General features: G+C 35.4%; 5 protein-coding genes across 8 annotated transcripts in view; 3 read left to right on the top strand and 2 right to left on the bottom strand.

Moving 5' to 3' along the window:
* The window catches only part of LOC127837801 (G-protein coupled receptor 157-like), a 231,957-nt gene that overhangs the window by 101,300 nt on the left and 113,259 nt on the right, over nt 1-17,398 (top strand). The window lies entirely within an intron of this gene.
* The window catches only part of LOC127837796 (uncharacterized), a 225,974-nt gene that overhangs the window by 104,095 nt on the left and 104,481 nt on the right, over nt 1-17,398 (bottom strand). The window lies entirely within an intron of this gene.
* The window catches only part of LOC127837808 (uncharacterized), a 224,846-nt gene that overhangs the window by 105,385 nt on the left and 102,063 nt on the right, over nt 1-17,398 (bottom strand). The window lies entirely within an intron of this gene.
* Nucleotides 1-17,398, top strand: part of LOC127837809 (G-protein-signaling modulator 2-like) — a 178,789-nt gene that overhangs the window by 70,547 nt on the left and 90,844 nt on the right. The window lies entirely within an intron of this gene.
* The window catches only part of LOC127839507 (G-protein-signaling modulator 2-like), a 164,090-nt gene continuing 158,617 nt past the window's right edge, over nt 11,926-17,398 (top strand). The window contains exon 1 of the mRNA XM_052367897.1: nt 11,926-12,015. Coding sequence (XP_052223857.1) covers nt 11,976-12,015 — 40 coding nt within the window. The 5' untranslated portion in view covers nt 11,926-11,975. The remainder of the gene's footprint in view (nt 12,016-17,398) is intronic.

The raw sequence follows: 17,398 nt of genomic DNA, 5'->3' as shown, positions 1-17,398 counted from the left end.
CATTTCAGGCAATGCAGTAAGGTGTTTTCATTGGCTGAACAGGCCAAATCAAACTCACAACGTATACCCCTTGTTCAAGTGACGAAAGGAATAGAAGAGTCGCAGAAGCGTTTAAAGGATATGGTGGATAGAAGAAAAGATAATATAAAATCACTTAAAGCTTGTTACGAACAAATTTGTGAAGAAATACTTGATGAACGTCGACAGATCAACGAGAATCTTGACCGACTTCAGCAAAATACCATAAGAGAATTGGAATCAATTCACGAGCGCTTAAATAATTCCATTGAAGATGACACCAAGCGATGCTTAGAATGTATTTCAAAGTTAAAGATATATGGCGCTAAGCTCAAAGACACTATTCTACCTGAACGAACGTTTATTACGTTAAGAAAATGTATTGATCAAACTGCTGCAGCAGATTTACTCCTAAAAAGCATGATCAAGAATGATGGAACTGATATTAAATTCCAGCCTAACCGTAAATTTATTCAATGTCATGCAGACTGCACTGATCTTGGGAAAATCATCATAGGCGATCCACAACATAACGTTGATACAAACAAGATTGTCAGCATCGAGGACAAGTCAGAATATAATGTTCGAACAGCTACTGATAAAATCTCATGTGCGATTACGGGTATATGTACGACTTCCAACGGGGATCTCGTCATTGCTGACTATAACAATTATTGTGTGAAACTCCTTAATCAGGCGTTCAAGGTGATTGATCAAGTTCAGCTTCCTGCTACTCCGATGTCCATGTGTAGCATTTCCTCAGTCAAAATGGCGGTGACTGTTAGCAAAAAAAAAGCCGATGCTCTAAACTGGATTCATTTCTTACGGGTAGATGGCGGAAAGATTATACGCAAACAGGTTCTTAAAATGAATCATGTCTGTATTGGAATTGCGCATGTCGATGCAGAAGTGTTCGTGACTTCCGGTACTGCGTTGTACGAATACACAATGGACGGACGGTTAGTTAAGAAGTTATACGAAGATAGAACTAGACCATCCCGAGGTAATATATGAGTACATTATTATTTTCCTTGTTTCAGGGATGCTTTGCACTTTGTGTTTACATATGCATAATCTTGATAAAGATGAGATCTGAGCGTAGATTGTATCAATACGGCTGTTAATTACATAGGGCAGGCACATGCTGAAGGACCGACTTTAATGTTATATAAGTGTTACAATGACGTTAATTGAAATCATGCACTCTAGTCCTGTTCCGAAACGTCATCTCCGATCAATTAAAATTGATTGACAGGTATTTCAATTATCAAAGTATCTAACTCATGACATTAATGAGTTATGCACTAATAATGTTGTTTACAACAAAAGAAGCTTAACACATGCGGTCACATTTTTTCAAAATTTCTTATATTATTAAGAATAACTGGCTTAAGTCTTTAATGTTATAAAGTCGTAATACTCTTTTAAAGTTGATTTAGTTTTTTAAATAAATATTTTCCTATTATTTATTTTAGGTATGTTCCATTTAAATGTTATACATTTGAACGATCACTGTTTGCTAACTATTGATATTAGAATAAGTGAGCTTACGCTAGTACTATTTAGAAAGAAATCCTAATATTCAAGATTTCGTGCCAGATTGTGTAAGTTGTATACCTCATTTAGTTGTAGGTGTTGTAGGTGTTGGGGTGAGTCCTGATGGGAAGATGATCTATGTGACGGACTATGGCATGCTTCACACGCTGACCAGAGATGGAACAGTCACAGCTACGTTCCAGGATCCTGCATTCAAACACGACTGGATTACAGCTAACATACATGTGGCAGCCACAGGGCAGGTTTTCGTCTGTGGTGACAGCTCCATAAGTCAAGTGGATACAGTCGGCAAGACAATCCTCAATACCATCTCTGTTGACATTGCAAAACCTGCATCAGTTTACTTTAATGAAGAAACGAGAAAATTAATAGTTGGATTTTGGAAGCACGACAACATCAATGAGTTCAAAATAAAAACAGTTCCGACTTTTTAATTGACAAAAAATAAAATAAAGAAAGTATTTACAGCATTACGTAATTTATACTATTATTCATTTATTAACCTAATTTCTATTTCAATAAATTAAGAAACTTTTATAATTAAATTCAACCTTTTTATTATTTTCCTTTTTTGTACAATTTTACATGAACGGAATTCACCTAGTGCATGCAATTTACTTTCGGTAAATGGTTGCGATTTTATTAATAGCATTGAATTTTGGTTTTGAAGTGCATGTTTGTTTTTGTATGTATTATAGTTGTTTAGACTTTTATTCAGATTTAATTTCATATCGTCATTTAAAATGTGTCCTAGTTATAGTCATGACAGTCAGATTAGCTACAATTAGACCTGATCAAAACATGGAAATAATGTCATTCATTATAGTTAGCTCACCTGAGCATGAAGTGGCCAAGGCAAGCTATTGTAATCACCCTACGCCCTTTTTCTTTCAGCGTGTATTGTGCTTTGTGTGTCATCAACTGTTAGCTAATTAACATTCTAGAGGTAACATGTTTTATCCGATCTTGATTAAACTTGGTCAGCATATTTATCTGGACAATGAATTAATCTGAGTTACGTTAGCGTAAAAATAGGCGACCATGTTAAATGTTTAAAAAAGACACAATTGTTACCACTTTAAGGCCTTATTTATTACTCATTCATGATAAAACTTTGCCTGAATTGTAATCCTGACACTGTCTAGGCCAAGATTGAATCTGGGTCCCTTGCTTCCCAAACCTAGGTCACCAGGTCAAATCTTTGAAAAAACTTGTACCTAATCTAAAGGCCCAATATATGACTCAAACTTGATGAAACCAGGACAAAATGTTTATATGACAATATAAAGGGCAGGTTTGAATCTGGGTCAGGTGTGGTCAAAAACTACATCTCTTGGTCAAATCCTTGAACTCAGATGAGCGCACAAGGGCCATTATTAGAAAATCGCTATACTGCCTTCGCTGTGTAGACTTTGTTGACTAGATCGTGTATAAGATATTTTACTCCATAATATATTTCATCTGCAAAAACATTTGAAAATTTAAAAAAATAAGTTTTGTTAGTTATGATTGTGAATTAATATGTAAATAATATTGCTTTTTGCTAGTAGCTGTGAAATAAAGAGCAATTGCATACGAAATATTTAGAGTAATAAGATTATGAATGATTATGACGTGGTTATCATTCACAATTTTATTGTATTATATACGGTTCTCGTCGTTATATCATATAAAGATAGTGTATCGTTGTTAGAATTTGTACTAATCACCAAGTCAATCAAACCCTTAAGGAACTTCTATCTTTCAAATGTTGTTGTTTTTGTATTTCATAAATTAAAATCACCGTTAAGAGTCACTCTTTTGTTTTTGTTCCGAATGGATAGACAATATGCTTAATGGGAATTGGAACATATTTAAAAGCTAAATAAATAATATCATCCTACCCATTGTTGGTCAGTCATTGTAAGCAGGGATTACATATAAAAATTCAATTTATATCTACTGAGTAGTTTATTTTTAGCGTCAATAATTGAATGCACGTTAATATGTCTGGTATATATTGATAAATTGATAATGTGAAACAATACTACCATTCTTGAAGGAATGTGAAAATTATGTCAAGAATAGTGTGATTCACCTGCAGAATTTTGTCAATTTGTCCTTTAAACTTTGCATCAAACCAAGTCTTGAGCTATCTGCCTTATTTCAGGATAAACGCTTCAACGTTTCATTGCATCTACTCTTTAAGTGTAATGTACATGAACACATTTCACTTGATTAACTGCGTGAATGTGTATCTGGGTATAGATCAGTACATAGAGAATAACAGGAGTCTGCCATGTAGTTGTGTAATCTATTAGGTATTAAGGCGAAGAAAAAAGTGAAAAAGTGAAAGGCGAGGCTTGCCGAGAGGTTGTTTTATACGTGCCGAGCCTTTTTTATGTTTATTATCAATTAAAGTAAGGATTTTTAAAGAAATCATGAAATATAATCAAGCTGAATAAAAAACAACAACAATAACATGAATATATTTATGACGTATGATTTGTTTACCAAGACGTCATGAGCACTTTCGGTTATTTTTTTTAATGTGTGTGTTGCATTTTGTGTCTACAATATATAACAAATTGGTATCAAATTGTTTGTTTTGTTAAGTAGTAATATGACCTGCGTCGAAGCATTGACTCATATAACAACTTCCGGTATACGTAAAAAATAAACTTATCAAGTATGAAAAAAAAAGAATAACAGGTTAAGAGGCTAAGAATAAATAAATGGCGAGGCTTGCCGAGCCGGTTTTTATTCGTGTCGAGCCTGATATTTTACATAACGATAAGTAACCTGTTTTTTGTTTATCATAACTATTCGCCGCCATTTTGAACGAATTAGTAAAAAAAAACTCTACCGCTCTGCACCTCTGGCGGGAAATATTTGTAAAATAAGTTTGAGCAGTTTTGATGATTTTTGTGTATTGAATGTACTACATCGTTGTATCAATTCATTTGACTTGTTGAATCTGTTTCATTTCTGCCGAAATTGAATACTTTACATTTGATTTCGAGTGATATGTCGTACCTCTATATATTGACTGCGCCTCTTTATCTCTCTATCATACCACTATATATAATTTATCACACCTGCGTTGATATCGGCTTGATACAAAGGTGCCTGTTTTTTATTAAAACACAATATCAGAAATTGTTCAGTTGGTGTATGTTTATAGGTTAGCCTATTACGCTTCCAAATCAGGCATTGGTACCACTCCAAGCGCCTTAGAAAAATATAATTATATGAGCCGCTCTCTGTGAAAATGGGGTTTAACGCATTTGCATTAAGTGACACTTTCCGCCTTAACTTGTTTTTTCCTAAGAAAATACTTTCTTTACACAAACAATATTTTAAGGGCGGAAAGTGTCGTCACTGATTAGCCTGTGCCGACTGCACAGGTTAATCTGGGACGATTCTTAACACACATTAATTCAGCGCTCTTTTTACAGAGCACGGCTCATTTGTTCTGTTGCGTCTATTCTGACAAGCTTTGTTTGTTACGATTTTAGAAGCATGAATGTTTTTGGTTTATTTTATTATCTCAGTTATTCTTTTGTTTAAAATGATGTACATTTAGAGTTGCTGTATGTGTACAAATATTACATGCGATTGTTTTATGTTAATTGTCGTTTAAATACTATGTTATAAGTTTGTGTTTCTTTTTTTCTAATTTGCTACTGGGATTTTCTATTAGCTTATATATGGTCTAAATAATACATGTTTGTATTCGTTCATTGAACTTATAATTCTTTTCTGCATAATCGTATTATTTTATGTATCCTTATACTCGCAAGCTTTAGTTTGGCCTGTGTACCTTCCCCAAGTTATATTTTGGACTATGTTTCCAATAAAGTAATTACATGTATTATGATTACCGAGCATTAACTTTAAAATGTATATTTTTCTGGTCCGAATTTACGAATGTCGGTGTTACTGCGAAGCGTATACCGGTACATCACATATACATTAAACTGATTTACTGACGTCAAAACTCACTCATAATTCTGCCCATCATGCATACACGCGATTAAAACAAATGGAATGAATACGAATTGGTAAATGTGATAGGGCGCCATATACACAAAGAGGACTCTTACCATTGAGGGGATATAATAACTCATCAACTCAACTTAGTAGTGACGTAGCCAAGATGACACACTCGTCTAAGCTTTTTATCGTTGTATAAAATAATGCTTCAACCACGTGAACTCGTGAGCGTTGTAAGTGCTCAACGGCACTCGGGATCAGATAACGATTTATTGCATATCGTACGGAGGTTCCGGAGATGTATCACGATTGACTCACGGGCTGTACGATGACGATAACGGGACAGCAGGATAGTTTTAATGCGAAATTTATCGTAATAAATAATAATAATAATATATTTTCGAAACTGCCGTAAATCGTGTCTTTGTCATATAAATAAATCGTTATCGTCAACTTACTGTCATTTACAGAATCATAATCAAGCTCATTATAAACTTTGCACGGCCTTTTGTAGTGCCTAGATTGTGTAGACTTACTTACAGACTTAAAAAAATACAATTTTAGATATTTTTTATCACAGCTTCCACAATTCAAAAAACGTTAAATATGGCAACAAAATAACACATATGTAGCAGACTCATCCTGTTATTTTGTTGGATGAAACATTTCATATCGGCGGCCGTCCTAACAAAGATTTACATGAATAAATATAGGATCTGGCACGAGTTTTCATATATACGGAATATTAGGCTAGTCAATTGTTCCAAGAGTTTGTATCACTCGAGTGGCTTGTGTGATGACGTATCACACGAGAGGCGGAGCCTCGAGTGTGATGCGAACTAGCACAAGCCACGAGAGTGATACAAACTCTTGGAACAATTGACTAGCGTAATATTCCTTTAAATATATACAACAACTAACGAAAACAGTTAACACATGTATTTTTTATTTTAACAAAACTGACAAAACAATGACTAAAACGGTAAACGCCAAAGTTTATTTAAGACGCGTATGAATACAGTTTATGTAAATTAACGTGTAAGCATTCGAACCGGCAAAACACAGGTTTCCGACACGCTTACCTTAATGCCATCGTTAATCAAATTTTATAACAATTAAGTTGACAACTTTAATCCGCTGTTTATAACAAAAATGTTTAAACGATATGCACTTCCAATTCTATCTTCCATGTCTTTATCGAAACTTAGTTTAAACCACACTATTTTATTGTATTCCTATCGAAATATACATTTTTGCTTGATAAACACACACTCCAAAATACGATTTTAACACATAGTTTACTGTTAAAAAACACCACGTCCGACATGTCCTTACAGAGTTTAGATAAAACTATTGTGTTTTGTCACAGAAATGACGTCACACGATGTACTACGTAATATTATATTTCGTAATATAAAATATTTCTATTTTCGGTGCGTGTAATGTGACGTCATTAAATGGGTCGAAGTAGTCCGGCTAGTATGGTAATACAGAATTGGAAACAGCGAGTAGCGTAATACGGGATGTTTTATTTCAACGATTGATACAACATGTATTTTGTTAAAAGCATTTAACAGGTATATAATAACATATTTTATTAAACGAGTTCAGGAAGTTTGTTAGAAAGCGAGCCTTTGGCGAGCTTTATACTTACGAATTTCCTGGACGAGTTTAATAAAAATATGGTATGATATGACAACGAGTGTCAGATCGTTTTTATTTTTTAAAGGGATCTTTTCACGCTTTGGTAAATTGACAAAATTGAAAAAAGTTGTTTCAGATTCGTAAGTTTTCGTTTTAGTTATGATATTTGTGAGAAAACAGTAATACTGAACATTAACCATGCTCTAATATAGCCATTATATGCATCTTTTGACGATTTTAGAACCTAAAAATTATAAAGCGTTGCAACGCGAAACGATTGAATAATTTGGAGAGTTCTGTTTTTGTCGTTAAATTTTGTGAAACTACGAAGATTTCTTATATAAGGTATAAAATACGTCAACAATTTGTACTCGGCGGAATAGCTCAGTAGGCTAAAGCGTTTTTACTTCAGGACTCTGGCAGGACTCCAGGGGTCACTGGTTCGACACCTGCTTCGGGCAATGTTCTTTCCCTTTTTTTAATTTTTTTCTTGATTTTTTACTGGAGCTTTTACGATCCAATGTTTACATTTATCAATATAAAGCATTTAATGAATAAGTTAAAAAAATGCCAAAATCTGTGAAAAGGCCCCTTTAAAAGTGTTATCCTTATTTCGGCTCGATTGGTCTTTATCGGCTCGGGTACTACTTACATGTACCCCGGGTACTCTTAATTATACTAACATGTACTCCGGGTACGTTAAATATACTTAAACGTACCCGGTCCATATTAGACTGTACCCGATTTGTATTCCCGACCAAAAACCGATGTCGTTAAACGCGCTACCGATTGCCGTAAAACGATATTGTTTATCTTAAACAAACTTCTCTTTAAAAATAAATGCATCAATATGCTTTTTGAGTATGAGTTCCGATAATAGAGAGGTCATTTAAGAGAAAATTGACATAAATGTGAACATAATTATCTGTAAAAAAAATAGCCGACAACGACCGATCTAGCGTTAAAATTCCCGGGTACGTTTAATTATATTTACCGTACTCGGGATACATGTAAGTAAACTTAAGAGTACCCGAGATACATGTAAGAAGTCGACAATGACCAATCGAGCCTTATTTCGGTCTTCTTTGATCTGTCTATTTTATAATTTCTTTGAGCAGTGGTTTATATAATCAAACGACGTCGAAATTTCCAACGATTTTGGCTTTTCAATAAAACTTTCAACACTACATGGATTTCAGGCACGCTGCACAAAATGGAAAAATCAACGATGATACACCCATGTTACAAAACACCCATTACATATGTGTGTTTACAACTCTAAACTGCCACCTTTAAAAAAGGCGTTGGAATATAAGCAGGAGTAATTTTACTTTATTAAAATCGTTGTGGATCATTATGAATATGAAATACCGTGGTTCACACTCTAATTAACGGTACTGATGCGTTTCAAAGAGTTTTCAATAAAAAAAGAATGATTTTTTTGTAGGCGTGAGATCGTATGCACTCAATATACTAAAACTACAGATAAACGGAATTATAGGTGCGTGGCAACGCGAAATATCAATTGTTTTACACATGTCTGTATTTCGGGAAAGATAATAATGTTCCCCTTTTAAAGTTAGCACATACTGTCTCAATAACCTGGAATACATACCTTAAAAAGACACTTAAACCAGAATACAAAATGCCGACAATACAAACATAAAAGGCAAGGTTTTGACTGAGCTCTCTATTTGGATAGGTATTTTAAACCAACCGAACTTCCTTGTTCCTATTTTTCGCTTATCGGTGTATTTTAGTGATGAACCTTATATGTATAACCCGTTTTATCAAAGGAGCTTTATTTATACAGCGTATTAATGGCAAACGACGTAAGAACATTAACAATATAGCTATATTTATATTATTATGTCGTATATAAAGTGTATTTTCAGATGTTGGACCATTTTTATCAACGCCTCTTGATATTCAGTCTAAAGTTTAAAAAATAATGGAACATTTGTAAAACGTTTAATTTTTAAACAACAAATATTATTTTTTTTAAATAGTCACTTATCCACTTTCTCAATAAGATCTAAAGATAATTATACACATTTTACATGTTCAGCTTACCCATACTATATTTTTCCATAAACCCATTTGTTCTTGTGGGGTTAAAATCCGTTTACCGTACAGCGACATTTGTTTTCCATCGTCCTCCATTTTGTTTAAAATTATTTTTTTTTATTTTAAATCATCAACAAACAAAGTAATAGCTCCCTCGTCTCCTTGATTTAATTCGTCTTAGAAACGACGTTGAGTGACGTAAGAACGCCATGATATGACGTCACTAAACTTCCACTTTGCGTGACGTAACGAGACGTCGCTACAGCATTTACACATGTCCCAAACGAAATTCTTTAAGTCTGAAGTTAATTCGCGTTGATATTCTTTTACATTTAACGACATCTTAAGACTCTAGTGAAGATTTTCATATGGAGGTTTGTAGATACCGTCCCTGAACAAGTTTAACACAGGTGCGCTTTTTAAACAGATGTAAAGCTATTGCATCGGTGCGAAAAAGGTACTAAGAACTTTTTAGGACGATACACACTATTAGGCTTAAACTCTGGCTCATTTTTAGAGAAAAACAGAATCTACATTGAGATCAGTAGTAGTGGTTATAATACATGACAGATGTGATGCGAAAAAAAAGTGTTTCTTGTGAAAGAAGACTAAATTAGCTGGACAAAATATTGTAGACCAGAGCCCTATCAGTAGTGCTTCCATTTGAATCGTGCTTTTTGAAAAAGGGGTTTAATGCATGTGCGTAATGTTTCGTCCCAAATAAGCCTGTGCAGTCCGCACAGGCTAATCAGGGACGAATTTTTCCGCTTTTATGATATTTTTTGTTTAAAGAAAGTCTCTTCTTAGCAAAACTCAAGTTTATGGGGAAAGTGTCGTCACTGAATAGCCTGTTTGGACTGCACAGGCTAATCTGGGACGACACTTTACGCACATTCATTTTACCACATTTTCACAGAGCACGGCCGATTTATATTACTATTAAATGGCTCAGCCACAGGCAAAGTAAAGTCGAAGAATCCGATGGGGGCTCGATGACATGCCCGCGAAACCCACTACGGAACTTGTTTGTGTACCTAGAAAATCTCTGGAGCGTGTTTAGGTTACTATAACTATGTTTTAACACTATTTATTTGTGTAGTTTTAAATATCGTTGCTAGATTAACGTTAATAATCAAATATTATCATAATTGCATGTACATGTATATACTCGTGTGATTTAAAAACCACGATTTCAGTACTTAACGAGTTGCTAAAATTGTGGTACGCGTTTGTTCGATACCATGTTTGTTTTAATAACGTGTCATTAACTTAATAAACGCGTAATACTTCTTTAAACCAGAAAGGAACACCTGCATTCGCCATCCGGCGCCTCGTGACTCAGTAAAAGTCCCCTCTAAGCCGTGAGGGTGTGAAGAGAACGGAAACAGACGCCATCGGAACACTAAGAACGCATCAGGTCGTTAACTTTGAATCCCGCGATTTCCCTGTATAATGTACCGCTGAATAGTACGCCTTAGGATATAGAGAATAATAAGTTGGTGACGTGGATGGAGAAAGGTTATCTGCCAAGTCGGAGGAATTTCGGCACACCCGATAAGATCCTCCGACAAGCCAGTTACTCATTCTCCATCCACGACACGAACCGATTATTCTATTTATCATGTCACATTTATTTCTTTTTATTTTATGTTTTTTTCGTGGTACCGCACACAATTGGTGCATGGACCGCTAGAGATTCTAACGCGAACATACTTCATTCTTAAACTTCAATTGGGATTCTTGTCACATACAAAGAAAATACTTCAGAAATCTCAAAAGGGACGCGTCGTTGCGATCAATTTAAATTGTTTTATGAAAATATATCAAACTCAGCCATAAAAAAAAACGTTTTATATGGCCATGATTTTGTTCTGCGTAGATCACCTTTATCGTTATTGATATTAAGATAAAAAGTAGTACAGTCTGATTTGCTTTACACGCGGACTCTAAACATCAAAAGAACATATCTAAGTGTATTACATATAAATGAGCCGTGTTCTATGAAAAGGGTGTTTAATGCATATATGTAAAGTGTTCTCCCAGACCCGCTCAGGGATGCCACTTGTCGCTTTAATGATATTTTCTGTTTAAAGAAAGTCACTTCTTAGCAATAATCCATTTTTGGCGGAATGCATTAAACCCCATTTTCACAGAGCGCGGCACAAATGTATACGTATGCAACAGACGAAAGGAAAAAAGTGCTTAAATTTGCTTCTAATCAAACGTTAATTATTCCGTTACTGATTTTTTTCTGACAATCGATTATCCAAGGAACACATAAGTAAAATGTTTCGTCTTTAAATATCATTCAAGGCAGCTGCCTTGTTTTGCGGCTTGCCGTATGGGATGGGTGAGCTACAACGCTGGCAAATATAGGTCTAATAATAATGAAGGTTTTGTTTTTTTTAACATAAATTAACTACCCTTTTTAACTGCCCTTTTAATGCCAACATATTTAATATCTCTTTACCTTGTTTTGTTTTGTTGTTCTGTAAATAAAAATTAGTTTTTCTCTCTCGAGTTCCATCTTTAAAATGTACAGCGTAAAAATGTCATAGCGGTTTTTAACCTTTTATCGATAAAATTGGAGTCTGACAAAAGCGAATCAAGCAGGCATGACACATTGAGGGAAATATTGAAAAGCAGACGATCACAAACAAAGTGATTTTCATTTCGTTCGGTTGAGTTATCCAAGTTTTCCAACTTCTGAAGCAATGGGAAAAAGACCAAGGAAACGGAAACTGGATTCATGTGGTAATCTTTTGAACGCGAGGATCATGAGTTATTTGATAAAAGCCTTTGTTTGTCACACTTAATTGATTAAGCAACATATTTTCGAAGACGAATGCAATTTTTGTGGAGTGCTATAAATACAATTTACTTATTTTATTTTCATTGCTGTACAACCGAAAAAATGAAGCTGCATCACGGCCGTTAATCACGCGCGCCACCTTTTTTTTTGAGATGCATTAATATATGGCGTACCATTTGTGTCGAAACTCAACAAGACCTACTAGGTAAAATGAGAAATGTACGTCGATGTACATTATGTACGTTGATGTACAAAAATTGTACGTCGACGTGTAAATATGAAATACACGTCGACGTATATATTTGTACGTCGACGTACAATTTGTACGTCGACGTACATTTTTGTACGTCAACGTACACATTTTCTGAACAGCTAATCAAAACACTCGTCTCTTGAGCCGCTTTTCGTTCAGATTTATTCATAATCAATGTTGAAAATCTCTTTTTTTAATTGAGGAAAAGAATGAATTAAAATATCAAAGTTGAAAAAAGCATTAAAAATAAGTATCTACTTGACGGTATTTGTTCTAAAATCGTTTTAAGTAATAAATATTATTAACTGCTGAGACCGTTGTAGCGTAAATATTGTCAGATCGTGAAATCTGTCAGATAAACCGGAAATCTGACGATTCTTGCAGTACCCCCGTGAGATTGCTCAGATCAGTCGCCGTGAAAAATGTCAGATTGATTACAGATATAGTATAAGATTATCACAATAAGATGATTAAAATCTCGTCGCCGGGCGTGAACATCCAATAACACTAATCTTTGTTTACTTATAAATCTTTGATCATCATCATCACACTTTTTTACTGCAAATATTTGCTGTAAACAAAATGTTAAACATTGTTACTTGTGACAATTTGCTCATAGTTTATCATCATCATCCTATTAACATCATTATCATTATCATTTTCAAATAATAACCGAAATACTCAATAGAAGTGATTGCTTGTATTTGACAGGACTTCGAAATACAAATGCAAAAAAACAATTATTTTTACGCCTGTATGTGTTTCATTTTCAACGGAGATCGACCTCAATGGCACCACTCAGTTGATGAATCTCGAGACGACTTTAAACGGGGTAACATCCTTGCTCAGATGTCTAAAGAACCGAAACGATAATATGTAATGATGTAGGGCGTGTACTTATGAATACTAAACACGCACAAATATGGCATGTAAAAAGTACAAATATATTTACAACAATTCGGCGGAGATTATATAACTAAACTCGTGAGTGAGTTAAGCCCAAGTCTCACTATTGCTGGTAGAGCCCCGGTCCATCCCGGTTTGCTATCGCCGGTCGACCGGCGAGAACCGGGATGATTCATTTATTATTTAACGCGGTCACAATATTTCCCGCTGCCGCCCCGGTTGAAGCCAGTCCACAGCCCGGCAGAGTCCCGGTCAACCCCGGACTGGCTACGGTTCATCCCGGTTAAGCCCCGGCAGAGCCACGGTTTTCGCTGGGTATGCCCCAGTTGAGCACCGGTGAAAGCCAACAGCGTCCCGGTATGGCCAAGACAACGTCACGGCAGAGCCCCGGTATACCGTAACTCCGCCGGCACTCACCGGGGCTATACCGGCATTAGGCGCCATCAACGCTACGGCAACACCCCGGTTTAACCCCGATTAGCCGGTAATACCCCAGTGGAGTCCCGGTGAATGCCGGTTAACTTATGTACGGTAGCTATACCAGGACTATGACGGCATTCACCGGGGCGTTGCCGTAGCTATGACGAGGTCTGCAAGGGCCCCGGTGGAGCTTCGATGCCATCCCGTTTGTTCCCGTTGCCACGCCGGTCTTTGCCGGTCCTTGCCAGAGTCTCCCGGTTCATCCCGGAGGTATTTAACATTTTAATACTTTCTCGTTGAAGCCCCGGTTCATCTCGGTAGAGCCCCTGTTCATCCCGGTAGATGCCGGATCACGCACCGGGGCTCCGCCGGCGTCATAGTGAGACTGGGCCTTTACGGTTTGAATAAACTGATCACCGCCGATGCCCAAAGTGCACACAGGACGCCCCCAACGGCCATCAATCACGTTGAGTTGCTTACATATGATAAATTTAGAATTGTGCAACATTAATTAGTTTAAAGAAGCTGCTATTATCTGCAAGATTCAACCTACACCACCAATGAAGAGAAGTGTACATGACTTCACGTACACCCCATACAATAATCGGAAATAATGAATGATTCAGGTAAAAGCGCGAGCGGGATACGCAACCCTAACTGCATATGACGAAACAATTTTAACAGCTATACTTCACCGACGTCAACTTCTAACCAGTCACACCAAAACGAAATAATACGTTATCGTAAAATAAGCATAATATTTTTAAATTAAACTTTATTTCGTAAGCAAACAAAAAAGTATAATACTGACATTTAAACATACCAATATTTCAATAATTATGCTGGAAGTACTCTCTAGGAAGTGTGACAATATACAATACACATACACAAAATGAATAAAAAAATTAATCAAAATAATCAAGAAAACTTAGCTGCTTCAGACTGAAATGAAAATACACACATAGACTTGTTATGTTAATAAATCGACATACCGGTTCGGAATCCATTTTAAACTTATTGGTGGGTGCATACAGCAGCGGATAATATGCCAGGTTAAAAATAGATTTTACATCCGTTGATGCGGATTTTGACACCCGACGCATATATACACGTCGCTCTTGGTTACAGAAAATGCCCACGCACGGATTTCAACCGTTTTTGTTTACAATCAATTAAGTGCACGAGTACTGGAATTTGTATAGCGTTTTTTAAAGGCGTATGTCCAGGCGTGTGCCGGGAAAACAGGGCTTAATGTATTTTTTTATTCAGCTCTATAATATTTATATCAAATCTGTATGAAACAATGTCGGTGAACATTAATCCGGTGTTAATTTTTGAAAAAATTGAGGCATTCATTAATTATGGATATAAAACGGAGCATTAATCCGAATACATGTATAAAAAAACACCGGGCGTATTGCATATTAGTTCGGAGACATTACTCCCAAATGACCAACAGCTGTTTCATATGTAAACGAGATAAACACGAAATACCTACCTATCTATAATAAAGTTTATATGCCTACTTCAATATTATAGTTTTATAGCATTTCATGTGGTGCAATATAAGTGTTTTCTTATGAAATAGCTGTTGGTCATTTGGGAGTCATGCTATGCTGTACATATACATGCAAACTTTAATTTAGATTAAGCAAAATAAAACAGTAGGTATTTGTCAAGATCCATAAGAGTCAAAAACATACGTGTCGTAAGAGAGTTATCATGCGCAGCGAGACTTGCTCATATAGAATTAAACCTCTAATTGCTTTCTTTCGAAATAATTTCATGTCTCCGAACTAATATGCAGTTTGTCGGCAGTTATTTTGTATAATTCTACAGTAAAATGATTAATACCGTCGAACGTCTTATATTACACACACTAACTGTTGGCGTTAAGTACGCGATAAAACATATAAGAATATAAAATAATAATATAACAATTAACAAAAAAGATAACTATTGTTTTCCTTAAGTGAATATGTTTTCCAAAATATTCGCACCAATGCGGAATTTATTCAAGACTGTTAATTCGCATAAAACCTTATGACATAGGAGAGAGCTGTTTATCATTTGGAAGTCAGGTCCCAAAATGTGTTCTATATGGAACTTAGTTCCAAAAAGGGGGTATAACGCGTTTTAATTCGGAAATAAATGAATTCAAAGACATCAAACGCGTCGAGATTATAAAATAATCTTGATTTATGGTATAAAGACGCGCTAATCAGTACATGTTTTAATGAAAAATTACAAGGCAATTAATGCAAACAATGGGAAAGTATTTACCCACTAAGACAAAAACAATACGTCAGATTACGACTCATGCATTGCAGTATATGTATTTTTAAAGTGCAATCCGACGATATTTGACAAGTACTTTTTAAAAATTATTGGTGAGGCGGGGAAGATGGAGGCGGGTGTATATTAATAACCCGATACGGTAAATACATGGACATTAATTACAAATAAAATGAAAATAAATGAAATTAATTTTTATTTAAAAAATATTTAATTTTTAATTTGATGTTGTTTGCTTGATCTTTTTATGTAATGCTCGTTGATACCAATGTATTTATTAGGAAAAGTATGTTGTACATTCTGTGTTAGTCTTATACAAAATAAACAGGTACAGGTTTCTCTACTGAATATCTGCTGAAATTCTACATTTAAATTAAGATAAACTTTGAAATATATCAGGTCGTGGTAAAGTTTCTTATTGAACAGTTCATTTATACCTTTGCCATAATCTGAAATTGTTAGTATGTTTCTAAATCAAGTATCAATTTGAAATTAATACAAAAACTATAGAAACCAACTTGTGCCGTGCTGCCCGGGTGTTCGCCAAAGAAATAATTGATCCAAATAGACCAGTGCGTGATGGCCAGTGGAACATTAATGAGCACTGATGTACAATTAATAAATTGTATTCTGCATAAAACCGACACAATTAAAACCTCATCTAAAAATAGTTGTCTACGCCCCGCCTACTGTGTACGGCAGTGATTAACTCCGCCTTTTCATCGCTGCTTTCCCCGCTGACATCGACTGCGCATGCGTAGAGATTAATTAATCGCTTGAAGAGATGAATTCATCCCTTGCGCTGCGTTGCGATGAATTCATCCCTTATAGGGCTTAATTCATCCCTCGCGATGAATTCATCCCTTAAAGGGCTTAATTCACTGCAATTAACCCCTAAACACCACTCGAAAAGGTTTAATACATATTAATTCGGATGAAAAGGGGTGAAAACGGATTAATCCCTAAAAATCGGCTGAATGAGGGTTATTTTTTAGGGATTCTAAAGAGATTAATCCCGGAACAAAATCCTTAACCCCACTGTAACCCCCCCCCTCTCCCTACATACACAATTTTTTACACTTGTCTAAAAACTCCTCAGATGTCTACAAAGGCACAAACGTGGCAAAATAGCCTTCTGCTCAAAGTTAAATTGCGATATATAGCATGTTGTTTAACACATGCTTCAAAATGGCTCATGCAAAGGAGTCTAACATAATTGTATATTCACAGAAGATAGGTATGTCGTTACCATTATCTACTTTGTTCTTCACAGAAGATAGGTATGTCGTTACCATTATCTACTTTGTTCTTCACAGAAGATAGGTATGTCGTTACTATTATCTACTTTGTACTTCACAGAAGATAGGTATGTCGTTACTATTATCTACTTTGTACTTCACAGAAGATAGGTATGTCGTTACTATTATCTACTTTGTTCTTCCCAGAAGATA

The sequence above is a fragment of the Dreissena polymorpha genome, chromosome 7, assembly GCF_020536995.1.
Source record: "Dreissena polymorpha isolate Duluth1 chromosome 7, UMN_Dpol_1.0, whole genome shotgun sequence".
NCBI lineage: Eukaryota > Metazoa > Mollusca > Bivalvia > Myida > Dreissenidae > Dreissena > Dreissena polymorpha.
This window is presented reverse-complemented; position numbering and strand designations above follow the sequence as displayed.